The 17631-nt window shown below is 46.1% G+C and overlaps 1 protein-coding gene across 2 annotated transcripts in view; it reads left to right on the forward strand.

Annotated features, from left to right (window-relative positions):
- The first annotated feature begins 14076 nt into the window (after window positions 1–14076).
- Window positions 14077–17631, forward strand: part of LOC144501243 (galectin-4-like) — a 34694-nt gene continuing 31139 nt past the window's right edge. Inside the window, exon 1 of one of the 2 annotated variants that reach the window (XM_078224718.1) lies at window positions 14077–14438. In XM_078224718.1, the coding sequence (XP_078080844.1) occupies window positions 14400–14438 (39 nt within the window). In that variant the 5' untranslated portion in view covers window positions 14077–14399. The remainder of the gene's footprint in view (window positions 14439–17631) is intronic. The other variant, XM_078224719.1, reaches the window with a different exon arrangement.

Raw genomic sequence — 17631 nt, forward strand, 5'->3', positions numbered from 1 at the left:
GCCATCTCTATGCACCCCCTGCGCCCCCCCCTCCCCCTCCCCCTCCTCAGTTTTCTTTGCTTGGACATTTTTTTATGCGTTTTCTTTGGAATGAAGGCCAGAGCTGAACGCGATACCCCAACTGAAATAACGGAGTAATGGAAGAAACTACACATACTGGGAATTTGAACCAAAAACAGAAGTGATGAAAACACATGGCCGGTTAATTGGTATCTGTGAAGAGAACAAAGTTAATAACATCATGGAATTCCGACAGGCCATCCGGCCCATCAAGTCTGCATTGACTCTCCAACAGAGCATCCCACCCATTCCCTATACCTGTAACCCCATTGTCAACCCAGCAAACCCCCAACCTACACATCTTGAGACACTCCGGGTCAATTTAGCACAGCCAATCCACCTAACCCGCACATCTTTGGAGTGTGGGAGGAAACCGGAACACCCCGAGGAAACCCACGCTGACACAGAGAGAACGTGCAAACTCCACCTAGGCGGTGACCCGAGGCCAGAATTGAACCCAGGTCCCTAGTGCTGTGAGGCAGCAGTGCTAACTACTGTGCCACCCCTTGTTTGAGGCTTTGCACTCTCAGTTTGCAGTTCTATAAAGTGTTTAACTATTCACAAATGCTGCCAGACTTTGAGTGTGATTCAAGCATTCCCTGTTATTACAATTCTTTCAGTGTGGAGTGTCCATTAACATAACTTAATTTGTAAGTTTATATTATACATAGTCACTTCAGACATTGGCAGTTGCGCTATGATTTTTGAATCCTTTTCCAATTAATCTTGCACCCATCCAATTCCTTCGATTGCATATCCTCGAATCAAGTTCAGCTGGTGGCACATTCTGCTTTGCTGATTAAATGTCACTGCCTTATGTAGGAACATGGCAAACAGAGCCTGGTTTGCCAGTCAACTCATAGTTAATGTAGCTCAAAACCATTTTGTTGCACTGCACCCATGTCCCTTCATATCTCCATTATCTAGAAATCTATCGATCTATATCTTGACTATACTCAATGACTGAGCCCCCACAGCCCTCTGGGGTGGAGAATTCCAAAGATTCACCACCCTCCCAGTGAAGAGATTCAAAGAACAAATAAAAGTACAACACAGGAACAGGCCCTTCGGCCCTCCAAGCCCATGCTGATCATGATGCCCTAACCTAAAAAAAAAACCTGCCCTCACTCGGTCCGTATCCCTCTATTTCCTCCCTATTCATGTACCCATCCAGATGCCTCTTAAATGTTGCTAATGTGCCTGCTTCCACCACCTCCTCTGGCAGCATGTTCCAGGAACCCACCACTCTGTGTGAAAAACTCCTCCCGCACATCTCCCTTAAACTTTCCCCCTCTCACCTTGAACCTGTGCCCCCTTGTAATTGGCACTTCCATCTTTGGAAAAAGCCTCTGACTATCCACCCTGTCTGTGCCCCTCATAATTTTGTAGACCTCTATCAGGTCTCCCAGCCTCCGTCTTTCCAATGAAAACAATCCTAGATTATTCAACCTCTCCTCATAGTCAACACCCTTGAGACCAGGCAACATCCTGGTGAACCTTCTATGCACTCTCTCAAGTTTCCATGTCCTGAAAGTGTGGTGACTCGAACTGCATGCAATACTCCTAATGCGGCCTAACCAAGGTGTTATATAGCTGCAACATGATTTCCCAACTCCTGTACTCAATGCCCTGGATGATGAAGGCAAGCATGCCATGTGCCTTCTTAATCACATTGGCCACCTGTATTGTTTAGTGGAACTGTGGACCTGCATGCCCATATCCCTCTGTATGGAGTCATAGAGGTTTACAGCATGGAAACAGGCCCTTCAACCCAACTTGCCCGTGCCGCCCCTTTTTTAACCCCTAAGCTAGTCCCAATTGCCTGCGTTTGGCCCATATCTCTCTATACCCATCTTACCCATGTAACTGCCTAAATGCTTTTTAAAAGACAAAATTGTACTCGCCTCTACTACTACCTCTGGCAGCTTGTTCCAGACATTCACCATCCTCTGTGTGAACAAATTGCCCCTCTGGAGCTTTTTGTATCTCTCTCATCTTAAACCTATGCCCTCTAGTTTTAGACTCCCCTACCTTTGGGAAAAGATATTGACTACCCAGCTGATCTATACCCCTCATTATTTTATAGACCTCTATAAGATCACCCCTAAGCCTCCTACGTTCCAGAGAAAAAAGTCCCAGTCTATCCAGCCTCTCCTTATAACTCAAACCATCAAGTGCTGGTAGCATCCTAGTAAATCTTTTCTGCACTTTTTCTAGTTTAATAATATCCTTTCTATAAAAGGGTGAACAGAATTGTACACAATATTCCAAGTGTGGCCTTACCAATGTCTTGTACATCTTCAACAAGATGTCCCAACTCCTGTATTCAATGTTCTGACTGATGAAACCAAGCATGCCGAATGCCTTCTTCACCACTCTGTCCACCTGTAACTCCACTTTCAAGGAGCTGTGAACCTGTACCCCTAGATCTCTTTGTTCTATAACTTTCCCCAATGCCTTACCACTAAATCCTGCCCTGGTTTGATCGACCAAAATGCATCACCTCGCATTTATGTAAATTAAACTCCATCTGCCATTCGTCAGCCCACTGGCCCAATTGATCAAGATCCCGCTGCATTCCGACATAGAACATAGAACATTACAGCGCAGTACAGGCCCTTCGGCCCTCGATGTTGCGCCGACCAGTGAAACCAATCTAAAGCCCATCTAACCTACACAATTCCAATATCATCCATATGTTTATCCAATAACCATTTGAATGCTCTTAATGTTGACGAGTCTACTACTGCTGCAGGCAGGGGCATTCCACGCCCTTACTACTCTCTGAGTAAAGAACCTACCTCTAACATCTGTCCTATATCTATCACCCCTCAATTTAAAGCTATGTCCCCTAGTGTTAGCCATCACCATCCGAGGAAAAAGGCTCTCACTATCCACCCTATCTCATCCTCATCATCTTGTATGCCTCTATTAAGTCACCTCTTAACCTTCTCTCTAACGAAAACAACCTCAAGCCCCTCAGCCTTTCCTCATACGATTTTCCCACCATACCAGGCAACATCCTGGTAAATCTCCTCTGCACCCTTTCCAACACTTCCACATCCTTCCTATAATGCGGCGACCAGAACTGTACGCAATACTCCAAGTGCGACTGCACCAGAGATTTGTACAGTTGCAGCATGACCTCCTGGCTCCGAAACTCAATCCCTCTACCAATAAAAGCTAACACACCGTACGTCTTCTTAACAACCCTATCAACCTGGGTGCCAACTTTCAGGGATCTATGCACATGGACACCCAGATCCCTCTGTTCATCCACACTACCAAGTATCTTACCATTAGCCCAGTACTCTGTATTCCTGTTACTCCTTCCAAAGTGAATCACCTCACACTTTTCCGCATTAAACTCCATTTGCCACCTCTCAGCCCAGCTCTACAGCTTATCTATGTCCCTCTGTAACCTGCCACTTCCCTCCGCACTGTCTACAACTCCACCGACTTTAGTGTCATCCACAAATTTACTAACCCATCCTTCTATGCCCTCATCCAGGTCATTAATAAAAACAACAAACAGCAGTGGCCCTAAAACAGATCCTTGCGGTACACCACTAGTAACTGAACTCAAGGATGAATATTTCCAATCAACCACCACCCTCTGTTTTCTTCCAGCTAGCCAATTCCTGATCCAAACCACTAAATCACCCTCAATCCCATGTGTCCGTATTTTCTGCAAAAGCTTACCATGGGGAACCTTATCAAACGCTTTGCTGAAATCCATATACACCACATCAACCGCTTTACCCTCATCCACCTCTTTGGTCACCTTCACTGTCCACTATGTTACCAATCTTGGTGTCATCTGCAAACCTACTAACCATGCCTCCTAAATTCTCATCCAAATCATTAATATAAGTGACAAATAACAGTGGACCCAGCACTGATCCCTGAGGCACACTGCTGGTCACAGGCCTCCAGTTTGAAAAACCACCCTCTGGCTTCTGTCATCAAGCCAATTTTGTACCAATTTGGCTACCTCACCCTGGATCCCATGAGATTTATCCTTATGCAACAACCTACCATGTGGTACCTTGTCAAAGGCCTTGCTAAAGTCCATGTAGACAACAACAACTGCACTGCCTTCATCTAACTTCTTGGTTATCCCTTCAAAAAACGCAATCAAATTTGAGAGACATGATTTTCCACTCACAAAGCCATGCTGACTGTCCCTAATCAGTCCTTGCGTCTCTAAATGCCTGTAGTTCCTGTCTCTCAAAATATCTTCTAACAACTTACCCAGTACAGATGTGAGGCTCAATGGCCTGTAGTTCCGAGGCTTTTCCCTGCAGCCCTTTTTAAACAAAGGCACATTTGCCACCCTCCAATCTTCAGGCACGTCATTTGTGACTATCGATGATTCAAATATCTCTGCTAGGGGGACCCACAATTTCCTCCCTAGCCTCCTACAATGTCCTGGGATACACTTCATCAGGTCCCGGGGATTTTACTACCTTGATGTGCTTTAAGACTTCCAGCACCTCCTCCTCTGTTATATGTACACTCCTCAAGACATCACTATTTATTTCCCCAAGTTCCCTAACATCCATGCTTTTCTCAACAGTAAATACTGATGGGAAATATTTATTTAGGATCTCACTCATCTCTTGTGGATCCACACATAGATGACCTTGTTGATCCTTAAGAAGCCCTACTCTCTCCCTAGTTACTCTTTTGCCCTTGATATATTTGTAGAAGCTCTTTGGGTTCTCCTTCGCCTTGTCTGCCAAAACAATCTCGTGTCCCCTTTTTGCCCTCCTGATTTCTCTCTTAACTCCTACATCCTCTGTACTCTTCAAGGGATCCACTTGATCCCAACTGCCTATGCATGACTTGTGCCTCCTTCTTCTTGACCAGGGCCTCAATATCCCGAGTCATCCAGGGTTCCCTACTTCTACCAGCCTTGCCCTTCACTCTGAGGAATGTGCTTGCCCTGGTTCACACACTTTTCAAAAGCCTCCCACTTACCAGACGTCCCTTTGCCTTCCCACAGACTCCCCCAATTAACTTTTGAAAATTCCTGCCTGATACCATCGAAATTGGCCTTGCCCCAATTTAGAATTTTAACTTTTGGGCCAGACCTATCATTTTCCATAGCTATCTTAAAACTAATGGAATTATGGTCACTGGTCCCAAAGTGATCCCTCACTAACACTTCTGTCACCTGCCCTTCCTTATTTCCCAAGAGGAGGTCAAGTTTTGCCCCCTCTCTAGTCGGGCCATCCACATACTGATTGAGAAATTCCTCCTGAATACACTCAACAAATTTCTCTCCATGCAATCCTCTAATACTATGGCTGTCCCAGTCAATGTTGGGAAAGTTAAAATCCCCAACTATTACCACCCTATTTTACTTGGAGCTATCTGTAATCTCCTTACATATTTGCTCCTCAATTTCCCGCCAACTATTTGGGGGCTTATAGCACAACCCACTATGTTAATGTTCCTAAGGGTTCTGCCATTTATAATATAATTCACACCTAAATTTGATCCTCCAAAATGCATCACCTCCTCATCTCAGTCATAGAACGTAGAATCCATACAGTGCAGAAGAAAGGCTTTTGGCCCATCAAGTCTGCACTGACAACAATCCCACCCAGGCCCTATCCCCATATTTGCCCCGCTAATCCCTCTAACCTAATAGTGCCCCTTAGTCTCGGGACTAAGGGGCAATTTAGCACGGCCAATGCACCTAACCCGCACATCTTTGGACAGTCTGAAAAGGCCTGTCCCTTATTCTGAGATGGTTTCCCCCATGTGTATCACCACCGTCCTCCAGCCAGGGGGAGCACCTCTCCTGCATCCAGTTACTTGATCTTCAAGTGACGGAATCCTGGCAATATTCTCCCCCCTCCACCATCAACCTAAACTGGTCACCATCACAATTAAGATGATTTGCTCCTGTTTTTGGATCACAGTGCATTGTACTTACCAGGAGAAAAGCTAAGGTGAAGGAACCACACATATTTTTGAAACAGCTAAACTGAAGAAGTATTTTGAAACAAGGACAAAATGGCACATTCATATCATCATTCATCACATGGTACGCACAAACAGCTGACAAGCCCAGCTTTAGAATCAGATGTCTGATTGAGAAATCCAGCAATGCAATTGTTTTTACCCAAAGGAAATTTGCAGCTGGTGTGAAACTAAATCTCCTTTCTTGGTTGGGAAGGGCCGATGCTTCTTAAAGGAGCAACATCTGTTTTTGCTCTGTGAGAGCAAGAGCGATTCAGAATGATACATCACAAGCTTTTTCCCATGGTGGAAGAGTCAGTTCTAGGGGCCATAGGTTTAAGTGCGAGGGGCAAGGTTTAAAGGAGATGTACAAGGCAAGTTTTTACACAGAGGGTGGTGGGTGCCTGGAACTCGTTGCTGGGGGAGGTGGGGGAGGTAGTGGAAGCAGATACGATAGTGACTTTTAAGGGGCGTCTGACAAGTACATGAATAGGATGGGAATAGAGGGATATGGTCCCCAGAAGGGTCGGGGGTTTTAGTTAAGTTGGGCAGCATGGTCGGTGCAGACTTGGAGGGCCGAAGGGCCTGTTCCTGTGCTGTAATTTTCTTTGTTCTTTGTATTGAGGCCATTCGGCCCATTGTGCTAGTGTCAGAAAGACACTGCCTCTTCCATTTTGCTGTGGGTATCGACTTTAATCAGGCAACTGAGGTGGGCCTGTTAGAATATGAACGAAGAAAATTACAGGCCCTCCAAGCCTGCACCGACTATGCTGCCTGGTTAAACTAAAACTCCTTACCCTTCCGGGGACCATATCTCTCTATTCCCATCCTATTCATGTGTTTGTCAAGTCGCCCCTTAAAAGTCACTATTGTACCTGCAGAATGATGGGCCAATCAGGGGAGCCTCTTGCTTTGTCCTTAACCAGGCGTGTCAGTTCCTCTGGGACTCTGAGTGTGGACTGCTGACTGAAAGCACTCTGTACGCTGGTGTCAGACTGGTAAATAAAGGGATTTTGGTGAAGGGGCTTCAGCCTCCGAGGGTTTATTGCACTGTGATTCGTGGAAATCTATTTCACTTGAATTGTTTTCACTTGAAAGTGATGCCACTTCAACAGTCAACCAGAGGACACTCCCAGATGTGGAAAAAAAGCAGCACAAAGTGTTTTGATACAGTTTTAGTGCAAACAACTTTACAAAGGGAAAATTGCCGTCCAGACATCAAAACACGCTATTGTTGAAAGAATTACTGGACTGATCTTTGCTGGAAAAATAACAGTGCGTTAACACACACATTATTCATTTGCAAATTGGCCAGATAATTCAGGGGATTTTCCCACAGATGACATGTTCATGCCCTCAGTAAGACCACCTACTTCCACCTTCATATTAACCCCTCCCACCCCAAACTTTACCACAGCACAGATTTGTTAAGGAAAAATCACGTTTAACCAACCAGTTGAAGTTTTTTGAGGTAACAGAGGGGGTTAATGAGGGTAATGCTGTTGATGTGGTGTACATGGACTACCAAAAGACATTTGATACAGTGCCACACAACAAACTTGTAGGCAAAATTGTAGCTCCTGGGATAAAAGGGACAGTTGCAACATGGATACAAAATACGCCAGGGTCCCAAGTTCAATTCCAGCCTCGAGTCACTGTCTGTGCGGAATCTGCATGTTCTCCCTGTGTCTGCGTGGGTTTCCTCCGGGTGCTCCGGTTTCCTCCCACACTCCAAAGATGTGCAGGTTAGCTTGATTGGCCATGCTAAATTGCCCTTTAGTGTTAGAGGAACTAGCAGGGTAAATACGTGGGGTTATGGGGATGGGATAAAAGCAAATAACTGTGGATGCTGGAATCTGAAACCAAAAGAGAAAATGCTGGAAAATCTCAGCGGGTCTGGCAGCATCTGTAAGGAGAGAAAAGAGCTGACGTTTCGAGTCCAGATGACCCTTTGTCAAAGCGACATGAGAAAACCTTTTTCCCCAACGGGTGGTTAAGCTCTGGAACATTCTGCCTGAGAGTGTGGTGGACACAGGTTCTTAATCACCTTGGCCATCTATGTTGCCACTGTGTGTTTGATTGGCACCACATCTACAAACATCCACTCTCCACCACCGATGCTCAGTAGCAGCAGTGTGTACTATCTACAAGTTGCATTGCAGTAATTCACCAAAGATCCTTAGACAGCACCTTCCAAACCCACGACCACTTCCATCTATAAGTATAAGCAGATACATGGGAATACCACCACCTGCATGTTCTCCTCCAAGCCACTCAACATCCTGACTTGGAAATATATCATGATGTGGGGATTTGCTTTTGCTACCAAATAAACCTGTTGGACTTTAACCTGGTATTGTTAAACTTCTTACTTGGAAATATATCGCCATTCCTTCGCAGTTGCTGGGTTAAAATCCTGGAACTCCCTCCCTAACGGCATTGTGGGTCAACCCTCAGCGCATGGACTGCAGCGATTCAAGAAGGCAGCTCACCACCACCTTCTCAAGGGTGACTAGGAATGGGCAATAAATGCTGGCCTAGCCAGTGACGCCCGTGTCTCATGAATGAATTTAAAAAAACAGGCTTTCAAAAGGGAATTAGACTGTTATCTGAAAAGGAAGAATGTGCACGGTTACAGGTAGAAGGTGGGGGAATAGGCAGATGAATTGCTCACTTGGAGAGCTGGTGCGGACATGATGAGCTGAACAGCCCCCTCTGCTTCTGTGACTCTGTCTCAGCGCAGCTGCTCTGGAAACATTCGCTCATCCCTTTGTTACCTCGACTCAACTATTCCAATACAGGTTTGGCTGATTCTCCAAATTATCCCCCATAAATTTCCAGTCATCTAAAACTCTGCTGCTCATAGAATCCCCACAGTGCAGAAGAGGCCATTTGGCCTATCGAGTCTGCACCAACTCTCTGACAGAGCATTCTACCCAGGCCATCTCCCGCGCCCTACACATTCCCACGGCCAATCCATCCTAACCTAGACATCTTGGCTCACTAAGGGACAATTTATCAGGGCCAATCCACCTAACCCGCACATCTTTGGAGTGTGGGAGAAATGATGTGGATCATCGACACAGATGCCATCATCTCACGTGAGAACACCATCCACCAGGTACACGGTACATACTCTTGCAACTCGGCCAACGTTGTCTACCTGATACGCTGCAAGAAAGGATGTCCCGAGGCATGGTACATTGGGGAAACTATGCAGACGCTGCGACAACGGATGAATGAACACCGCTCGACAATCACCAGGCAAGACTGTTCTCTTCCTGTTGGGGAGCACTTCAGCGGTCACGGGCATTCGGCCTCTGATATTCGGGTAAGCGTTCTCCAAGGCGGCCTTCGCGACACACGACAGCGCAGAGTCGCTGAGCAGAAACTGATAGCCAGGTTCCGCACACACAAGGACGGCCTCAACCGGGATATTGGGTTTATGTCACACTATTTCACATAAATATTTCTGCTTTTTTCCTCCTGAGTCTTTATCATGCGATCCTAGAATCAGAATTTATGTCACACTATTTGTAACTCCCACAGTTGCGTGGACCTGCAGAGTTTCACTGGCTGTCTTGTCTGGAGACAATACACATCTTTTTAGCCTGTCTTGATGCTCTCTCCACTCCCATTGTTTTGTTTCTTAAAGACTGGATTAGTTGTAAGTATTCGCATTCCAACCATTATTCATGTAAATTGAGTCTGTGTCTTTATAAGTTCTGTTTGTGAACAGAATTCCCACTCACCTGAAGAAGGGGCTCAGAGCCTCGAAAGCTTGTGTGGCTTTTGCTACCAAATAAACCTGTTGGACTTTAACCTGGTGTTGTTAAACTTCTTACTGTGTGGGAGAAAACCAGAGCACTCAGAGGAAACTCACGCAGACATAGGGAGAATGTGCAAACTCCACACAGACAGTGACCCGAGGCCAGAATTGAACCCGGGTTCCTGGTGCTGTGAGGCAGCAGTGGTGACCACTGTGCCACCATGGTGCCCATTCAACTTCAACTGCTTTTCAAAGTACTTTGTAAATGCGATGAGTTCCTGTCTCTACCACTCCTTCAGGCAGTGAGTTCTACTTCCCAGAAATCGTTTTCCTTTAACTCCCCTCTAAATCCTTCTGTAAATTATTTTAAATCCATGCTGCCTGGTTATTGATTTCTCTGCCAAGGTGGTCTCCCTCTCCTCTCTATCCAGCATTCTTACAATTTCATACATTCCAGTTAAATCTCCCCTCAGCCTTCTCTTTCCCTGATGCGGACTGTTTACCCGTAAGTGGATGAGCAATAAGAACAGAATAGTGCCAGATTCAACAAGCTGTATGTTGACTTTATGTTTCCTGGTTTACCAGTGGTGGTTTCCTGCCCATTGATTGCTGGAAGAGCCTTTCTATGTACTTTGGATGAGAACAGCTTGTGCCCGCCTGTAGGCAAATTGGCCAAAGAAATCTCATGCCTTGAGGAAGCTGTCTACATGGATGTATTTTTGCATTGCAGACCAATCAAGTTTATCATTAGATTAATTAATGTTTGCAATCACTTACCAGACACTGTTGCCTCACAGTGCCAGGGAGCTGGGGGTTCGATCATGTTTCTATCAAAGGTTATGGGGAGAAAGCAGGATTAGGCTATTGAGTTGGATGATCAGCCAAGATCGTAATGATTGGCGGAGCAGGCTCGAAGGGCCGAATGGTCCCCTCCTGCTCCTATCTTCTATGTTTCTATGATTCCTGGTTTGGGTCACCATCTGTGCAGAGTCTGCACGTTCTCCCCGTTGTCACAAGCCAGGTCGGATACTTCAAGGTGTTCTTTGAAGCTCGCCTGACCTGTTTTACGTTGAATTTGGCGAGGATGAGCATGAGAAGTTTTACTTCAGGTGTGGTTCAACTGATCTACGAGGAGCTTTTATCAAAAACAAAGTTTAATTAAGAATATTGTTGACATGTATAGTAAGACAATTATCAAGAACTTTTAGCAATTACAAACAAGAAACACAACGACCACGATAATGGATAATGGATAACCACGATAACTCTTAAGGAAATATCTCTAATGTGTTCCAACCAAAGCCAACATCCATTACACAAAACCCTCCAAATAAACACAATACAGCATAGGTTAATGCCCACTTGTTACAGAAATCCAGCTTCCTGGGTTGAATGCCAAAAATCCCTTGTGAAGAGACTCAGAAGAAGTTGTAGTTGAATCTGTTTCCCAAAGCACAGCTTCTTTAAGGCAGGATGACAATAAGCCTGTCCTTCAGCTAACTGATAATAGTTTCAGAGCCAAAACAAAGAGAACAGGGAGAGAGAGAGAGAGAGAGACTGCTTCTTAGCTTGCTGCTAAACTGCTTCAAACACACACTGTCCAAAACGAAACTAAAAGCCCCATCACCTGACTGCCTGAAGTTATTGTGAAAATCCCCTAGTCGCCACACTCCGGCACCTGTTCGGGTACACTGAGAGAGAATTTAGCATGGCCAAATCGCCTAAGCAGCATGTCTTTCGGACTGTGGGAGGAAACCGGAGCACAGGGAGGAAACCCACGCAGACACGGGGAGAACGTGCAAACTTCACACAGACAGTGACCCGAGCCAGGAATCAAACTCGGGCCTCTGGTGCTGTGAGGTAGCAGTGCTAACCACTGTGCCACTAAACACTCCCTGGCTCCGGTCACTGTCTGTGCGGAGTCTGCACATTCTCCCCATGTCTGCGTGGGTTTCCTCCGGGTGCTCCAGTTTACTCCCACAGTCCAAAGGTGTGTGCGTTAGGTGGTTTGGCCATGCTAAATTGCCCCTTAGTGTCAGGGGGACTAGCTAGGGTAAATGCATGGGGTTATGGGGATAGGGTTTGGGTGGGATTGTGGTCGGTGCAGACCTGATGGGCCGAATGGCTGCTTTCTGCATTGTAGGGATTCTATGATTCTATGAAAATCATGTCTCACAAATTTGATTGTGTTTTTTGAAGGGGTAACCAAGAAGGTAGATGAGGGCAGTACAATTGTTGTTGTCTACATGGACTTTAGCAAGGCCTTTGACAAGGTACTACATGGTAGGCTGTTGCATAAGGTTAAATCTCATGGGATCCAGGGTGAGGTAGCCAAATAGATACAAAATTGGCTTGATGACAGAAGACAGAGGGTGGTTGTAGAGGGTTGTTTTTCAAACTGGAGGCCAGTGGTGTGCCTCAGGGATCGGCGCTGGGTCCACTGTTATTGGTCATTTATATTAATGATTTGGATGAGAATTTTGGAGGCATCGTTAGTAAGTTTGCAGATTACACCAAGATTAGTGGCATAGTGGACAGTGAAGAAGGTTATCTCGGATTGCAACAGGACCTTGATCAATTGGGCCAGTGGGCTGACGAATGGCAGGTGGAGTTTAATTTAGATAAATGCAAGGCAATGCATTTTGGTTGATCGAACCAGGACAGGACTGACTCAGTTAATGGTAGGGCGTTGGGGAGAGTTATAGAACAAAGAGATCTAGGGGTACAGATTCATAGGTCCTTGAAAATGGAGTCACAGGTGAACAGAGTGGTGAAGAAGGCATTCAGCATGCTTGGTTCCATTGATCAGAACATTGAATACAGGAGTTGGGACGTCTTGTTGAAGTTGTACAAGACATTGGTAAGGCCACACTTGGAATACTGTGTACAATTCTGGTCACCCTATCATAGAAAGGATATTATTAAACAAGAAAGAGTGCAGAAAAGATTTACTAGGATGTTACTGGGACTTGATGGTTTGAGTTTTAAGGAGAGGCTGGATAGACTGGGACGTTTTTCTCTGGAGCGTAGGAAGCTTAGGGGTGATTTTATAGAGGTCTATAAAATAATGAGGAGCATAGATCAGCTAGATAGTCAATATCTTTTCCCAAAGGTAGGGGAGTCTAAAACTAGAGGGCATAGGTTTAAGGTGAGAGGGGAGAGATACAAAAGGGTCCAGAGGGGCAATTATTTCACAGAGAGGGTGGTGAGTGTCTGGAACAAGCTGCCAGAGGTAGTCGTAGAGGCGGGTACAATTTTGCCTTTTAAAAAGCGTTTAGACAGATACTTGGGTAAGATGGGTATAGAGGGATATGGGCCAAATGCAGGCAATTGGGATTAGCTTAGGGGTTAAAAAAGAGGCGGCATGGGCAAGTTGGGCCAAAGGGCCTATTTCCATGCTTTAAACCTCTATGACGATAATATTATGAATGCTTACATTCCAAACAACCACTCTTCCCCCAGATAGGAAATAATTTGTACTAGTGATGGGCAACCTAGGCTAGTGAGTGGGCTGCAATAAATCACCAAACAACAAATATTGGGAACAAAGATATTTGCATCTAGACTGCTCTTCAGTTCTCACTGACAGCTCCAAGCTATTGCCACTAGACTAGTAATCCAGAGACCCAAGGCAAGAAGGGACGGCACGGTGGCACAGTGGTTAGCACTGTTGCCTCACAGTGCCAAGGACCCTGGCTCAATTCCAGTCTCGGGTCACTGTCTGTGCGAAGTTTGCACGTTCTCCCTGTGTCTGTGTGGGTTTCCTCCGGGTGCTCCGGTTTCCTCCCACAGTCCAAAGATGTGCGGGTTAGGTGGATTGGCCATGTTAAATTGCCCCTTAGTGTCAGGGGGATTAGCCTGGTAAATAAGTTTACTTATTAGTCACAAGTACATTAACAATGCAATGAAGTTATTGTGAAAATCCCCTAGTCACCACACTCCGGCGCCTGTTCGGGTACGCTGAGGGAGAATTTAGCATGGCCAATGCAATAAGTAGGGTTAAGGGGTCTGGGTGGGATTGTCAGTGCAGGCTTGATGGGCTGAATGGCCTCCTCCTGCACCGTAGGGATTGGATGATTCTAAAACGAAGAACTTTCTGAAATGTCCTTCTTTGTTGGCTTTTTATTGTCGATATTAGATCACCCCTCCCCCCCCCTTGTTAATTATTAATAATCCTGTAATCCTAATGCTTTTTAAAAATCAGCCTCACTTCAAACTCAATCCTCACAGGAAACCCCCCATTGTTATCCAGGGGGGGAAGTGTCTGTTTGTGTTCCCTGAAACTGACAAATTCCCGTTAATGACTCAATGGAAAAAGTGAATTCCTCCCTCTCGCTTGTAATTAAATTCACAAAGCAGCAATCTCCCAAAACAAAGCATTGACTTTAAAACAAAATAAGTCCCTTTTTATTAGTGGCTGGATTTTTTTAGTTGAATGATCTTTTTAAAGATGTAAAGAAGGCACAGCTTTAATAGAACATCCCTCTCCGCTTCTCTGTCTCAAAAGGAGGAAATTACGACAGCAATAAAGGCCTCTCTCTAACATTCGGTGGCTCTGCGGCTCTGAATTGGACCTCGATCCGGATCAGCTGTGAACATGGACTTCTACTCAGCACCGCAGCCCGTCTATAACCCGGTAAGAGACTCAGAGCGGCCGCTCTGCCCCGGTGGTTGCTCTTTATCCGCAGCTCAATCAGAAATGGGTGTTGACTTTAGCAGCGCAGTTACATTGCTCTGTCTGACTTTACTTTCCTGGGGGAACCCCCACCTTCAGCTTCAGACATGAGGCTGTCAAAGGACAGACTTTTAGTTACCCCCCCACCCCCTTTCCAGTCTCTTAGTTAACTCCCACCCCACCCTCCAGGACATACCATTAGTTACCCCCCCCCCACTCCCCCAGGAAAGACTCTTAGTTACCCCGACACCCTCCCTCCCCCCCCCCAAGGAAAGACTCTTAGTTACCCCACCCCCCAAGCACACACTCTTATTTACCCCCCCTCACCATGCCCCCCCCAGGACAGACTTAGTTACCCCACCCTCCAGGACAGACTCTTAGTTACCCCCCACCTCTCCCCACTGACAGTCTCTTAGCTATCCCCGCCCCCCCCCCCCAGGAAAGACTCTTAATTACCCCACCCCCCAGGACAGTGTCTTAGTTATCACCCCACCCCCCAGAACAGACTTTTAGTTTACCCCTGTTTCTCCCCCTGCCTCCCCCCACCACCAAGCAAAGACTCTTGGTTAAACCGCCCAGGACAGACTCTTAGTTACCCCTCTCCCCTCCAAGAGCCCATGGAAAAGTGGGCAGGGGGGGGGGGGGGGATAAACTCAGGGCTATCATTTTCTCTTTATAACAGCAAGGAATTTTAATTGTTTAAAGATGTCGGTCTCAGTTTGAGATGGCGACGGGGATCCTGTCTTTTTACATGGTGGTTGTGGCATTTTGTTCGGTTTGAGTGTTTAAATATATCACCGGGTTAGACAAGCGTTGGCAGGGGGGAGTGGGGTAACCTATGCGCCCCTTTATTGGTGCTCTATCCGCACTATCCTCTCTCCAGTTTGTTCAGGGTGTGATATCCTGCCAGGATCTTGCATGGAAGGTTTGTTTTCTGCAGTAATAGTATTTTCATAGAATCCCTACAGTGCAGAAAGAGGCCATTCGGCCCATCGAGTCTGTGCCCTCTCTCTGACGGAGTATTGGTTAGACACGGGCACCCTGTGGGCAGACAGGGTTGGTGAAGTGGGAGGTAGGCGATTTAACGAGAGACTTGAATTTATATAGCGCCTTTCACCACCAAACCCGAGGTTCCAAATGCAGTCATTTTGAAGCATTGTCACTGTTGGAATGTAGGAAATTCAGCTGCCAATTTGTGCACAGCAAGATCCCACCAACAGACGGGTGACCAGATGATGTGCTTTGGTGAGATTAACTGAGGGATAAATGTTGGCCAGGACAACAGGAATAACCCCTCTGCTCGTCTTAGATAAAGTGCCACGGGATCTTTTACATCTGCTCGAGTAAGGAGTTTAATATCTCGGTTGAGAGATGGAATCTCTGACAGGACATTCCTTCCCCTGCACCGCACTGGAGGGACTTCTTTTGTGGGATTTGAACTCAGATCCTTGTGACTCACATGTGCCACTAACCACGCCACACGGGCAGCTTTCATCAGTCACAGTGTTTCCCCTTACGAAACATAAAGTTTAGGAGCAAGAATAGACCATTCGGTCCTTTTGAGCCTTTCCCTCCATTTAATAAGGTTCCGGTCTCAACTCCACTTTCTGTGGCACAGTGGTTAGCGCTGCTGCCTCACAGCGCTAGGGACCCGGGTTCGATTCCCGGCTTGGGTCACTGTGTGGTGTTTGCACATTCTCCCCGTGTCTGCGTGGGTTTCCTCCGGGTGCACCGGTTTCCTCCCACAGTCCAAAAGATGTGCTGATTAGGTGCATTGGCCATGATAAATTCTCCCTCAGTGTTACCCGAACGGGCGCCGGAGTGCGGTGACTAGGGGATTTTCACAGTAACTTCATTGCAGTGTTAATGTAAGCCTACTTGTGACTAATAAATAAACTTTAATTTTACTTTACTGTCTGTCCCCCATAACCCTTGACTCCCTTGTCTGTCAAGAATCTGTCTAACTCTGCGTTGAATTATTCCGAGCCCCAGCCTCCACTGCTCTCTGGGGGACAGAATTCCACAGACTAATAATCCTCTGGAAGAAAAAATTCTCCTTATCTCCACCTTGAAAGAGAAACTTCTTATTGTTAAACTGTGTCCCCTCGTTCTAATCCCTCCCACAAGCTGAAACATCTCTTGGTGTCCACTGCATCAGGGGTGTTTTTAAAGGGTAGACGTGTACCACAAACCAACAGCTTTATTGGAAAGATGTTTACTCTACAGGCTGTTCTGATAGACTGCCCGATTGCTGAAGACATCATCCATACGTCATGTGATCCAGCTCTTAAAGTGACCTTGTTCCAACTAGGAACAAACACGAATACACGCTGCTGTAATGAAGGCTCGTTGGTCTAGGGGTATGATTCTCGCTTTGGGTGTTGAAATTCACAAGTTTGCGAGAGGTCTCGGTTTCAAATCCCGGACGAGCCCACATTTAGCTGCTGTTCTGTATTGGTCAAGGTACCAGTTCTGTAAATTTACCTAAAAAGAGGTCAAATCCTCTCAGGATCTTCTATGGTTCAAATGATCTGCATGGCTGATATGGGCAGCACAGTGGTTGGCACTGCTGCCTCACAGCGCCAGGGAGCTGGGTTCGATTCCTGGCCTGGGTCACTGTCTGTGCGGAGTCTGCACGTTCTCCCCGTGTCTGCGTGGATTTTCCTCCGGCTGCTCCGGTTTCCTCCCACAGTCCCAAAGGCGTGCTGGTTAGGTGGATTGGCCATGCTAAATTCTTCTTCAGTGTACCTGAACAGGTAACAGAGTGTGGCAACTAGGGGATTTTCACAGTAACTTAATTGCAGTGTTAATGTCAGCTGACTTGTGGCGCAAATAAATAAACTTTAATAAAATGATTATTTGTCTTTCTTGTAAACTCCGATGGGTATAAGCTATTCAACCTTCTCTCATAAGATCAGCCCCTCAACCCAGGAATGAGAGTCGGGTGAACCTTCCCTAAACTGCTTGTATTGTAATTATAGCTTTATTCAAATAGTGGGGGGCATATACCAAACTACTGGTACTGAGGCAAATCTCTGTCCACCTGTTTTGTTTTGCCATGGATAACATCTTCCCATTTACTGACATTTCCTCTTATCTCCCCAACTTTTTTCCACACGATTGGACTTTTTTTTTAACAAACTTTATTGCCAGC

Source organism: Mustelus asterias, chromosome 12, assembly GCF_964213995.1.
Source record: "Mustelus asterias chromosome 12, sMusAst1.hap1.1, whole genome shotgun sequence".
Lineage (NCBI taxonomy): Eukaryota > Metazoa > Chordata > Chondrichthyes > Carcharhiniformes > Triakidae > Mustelus > Mustelus asterias.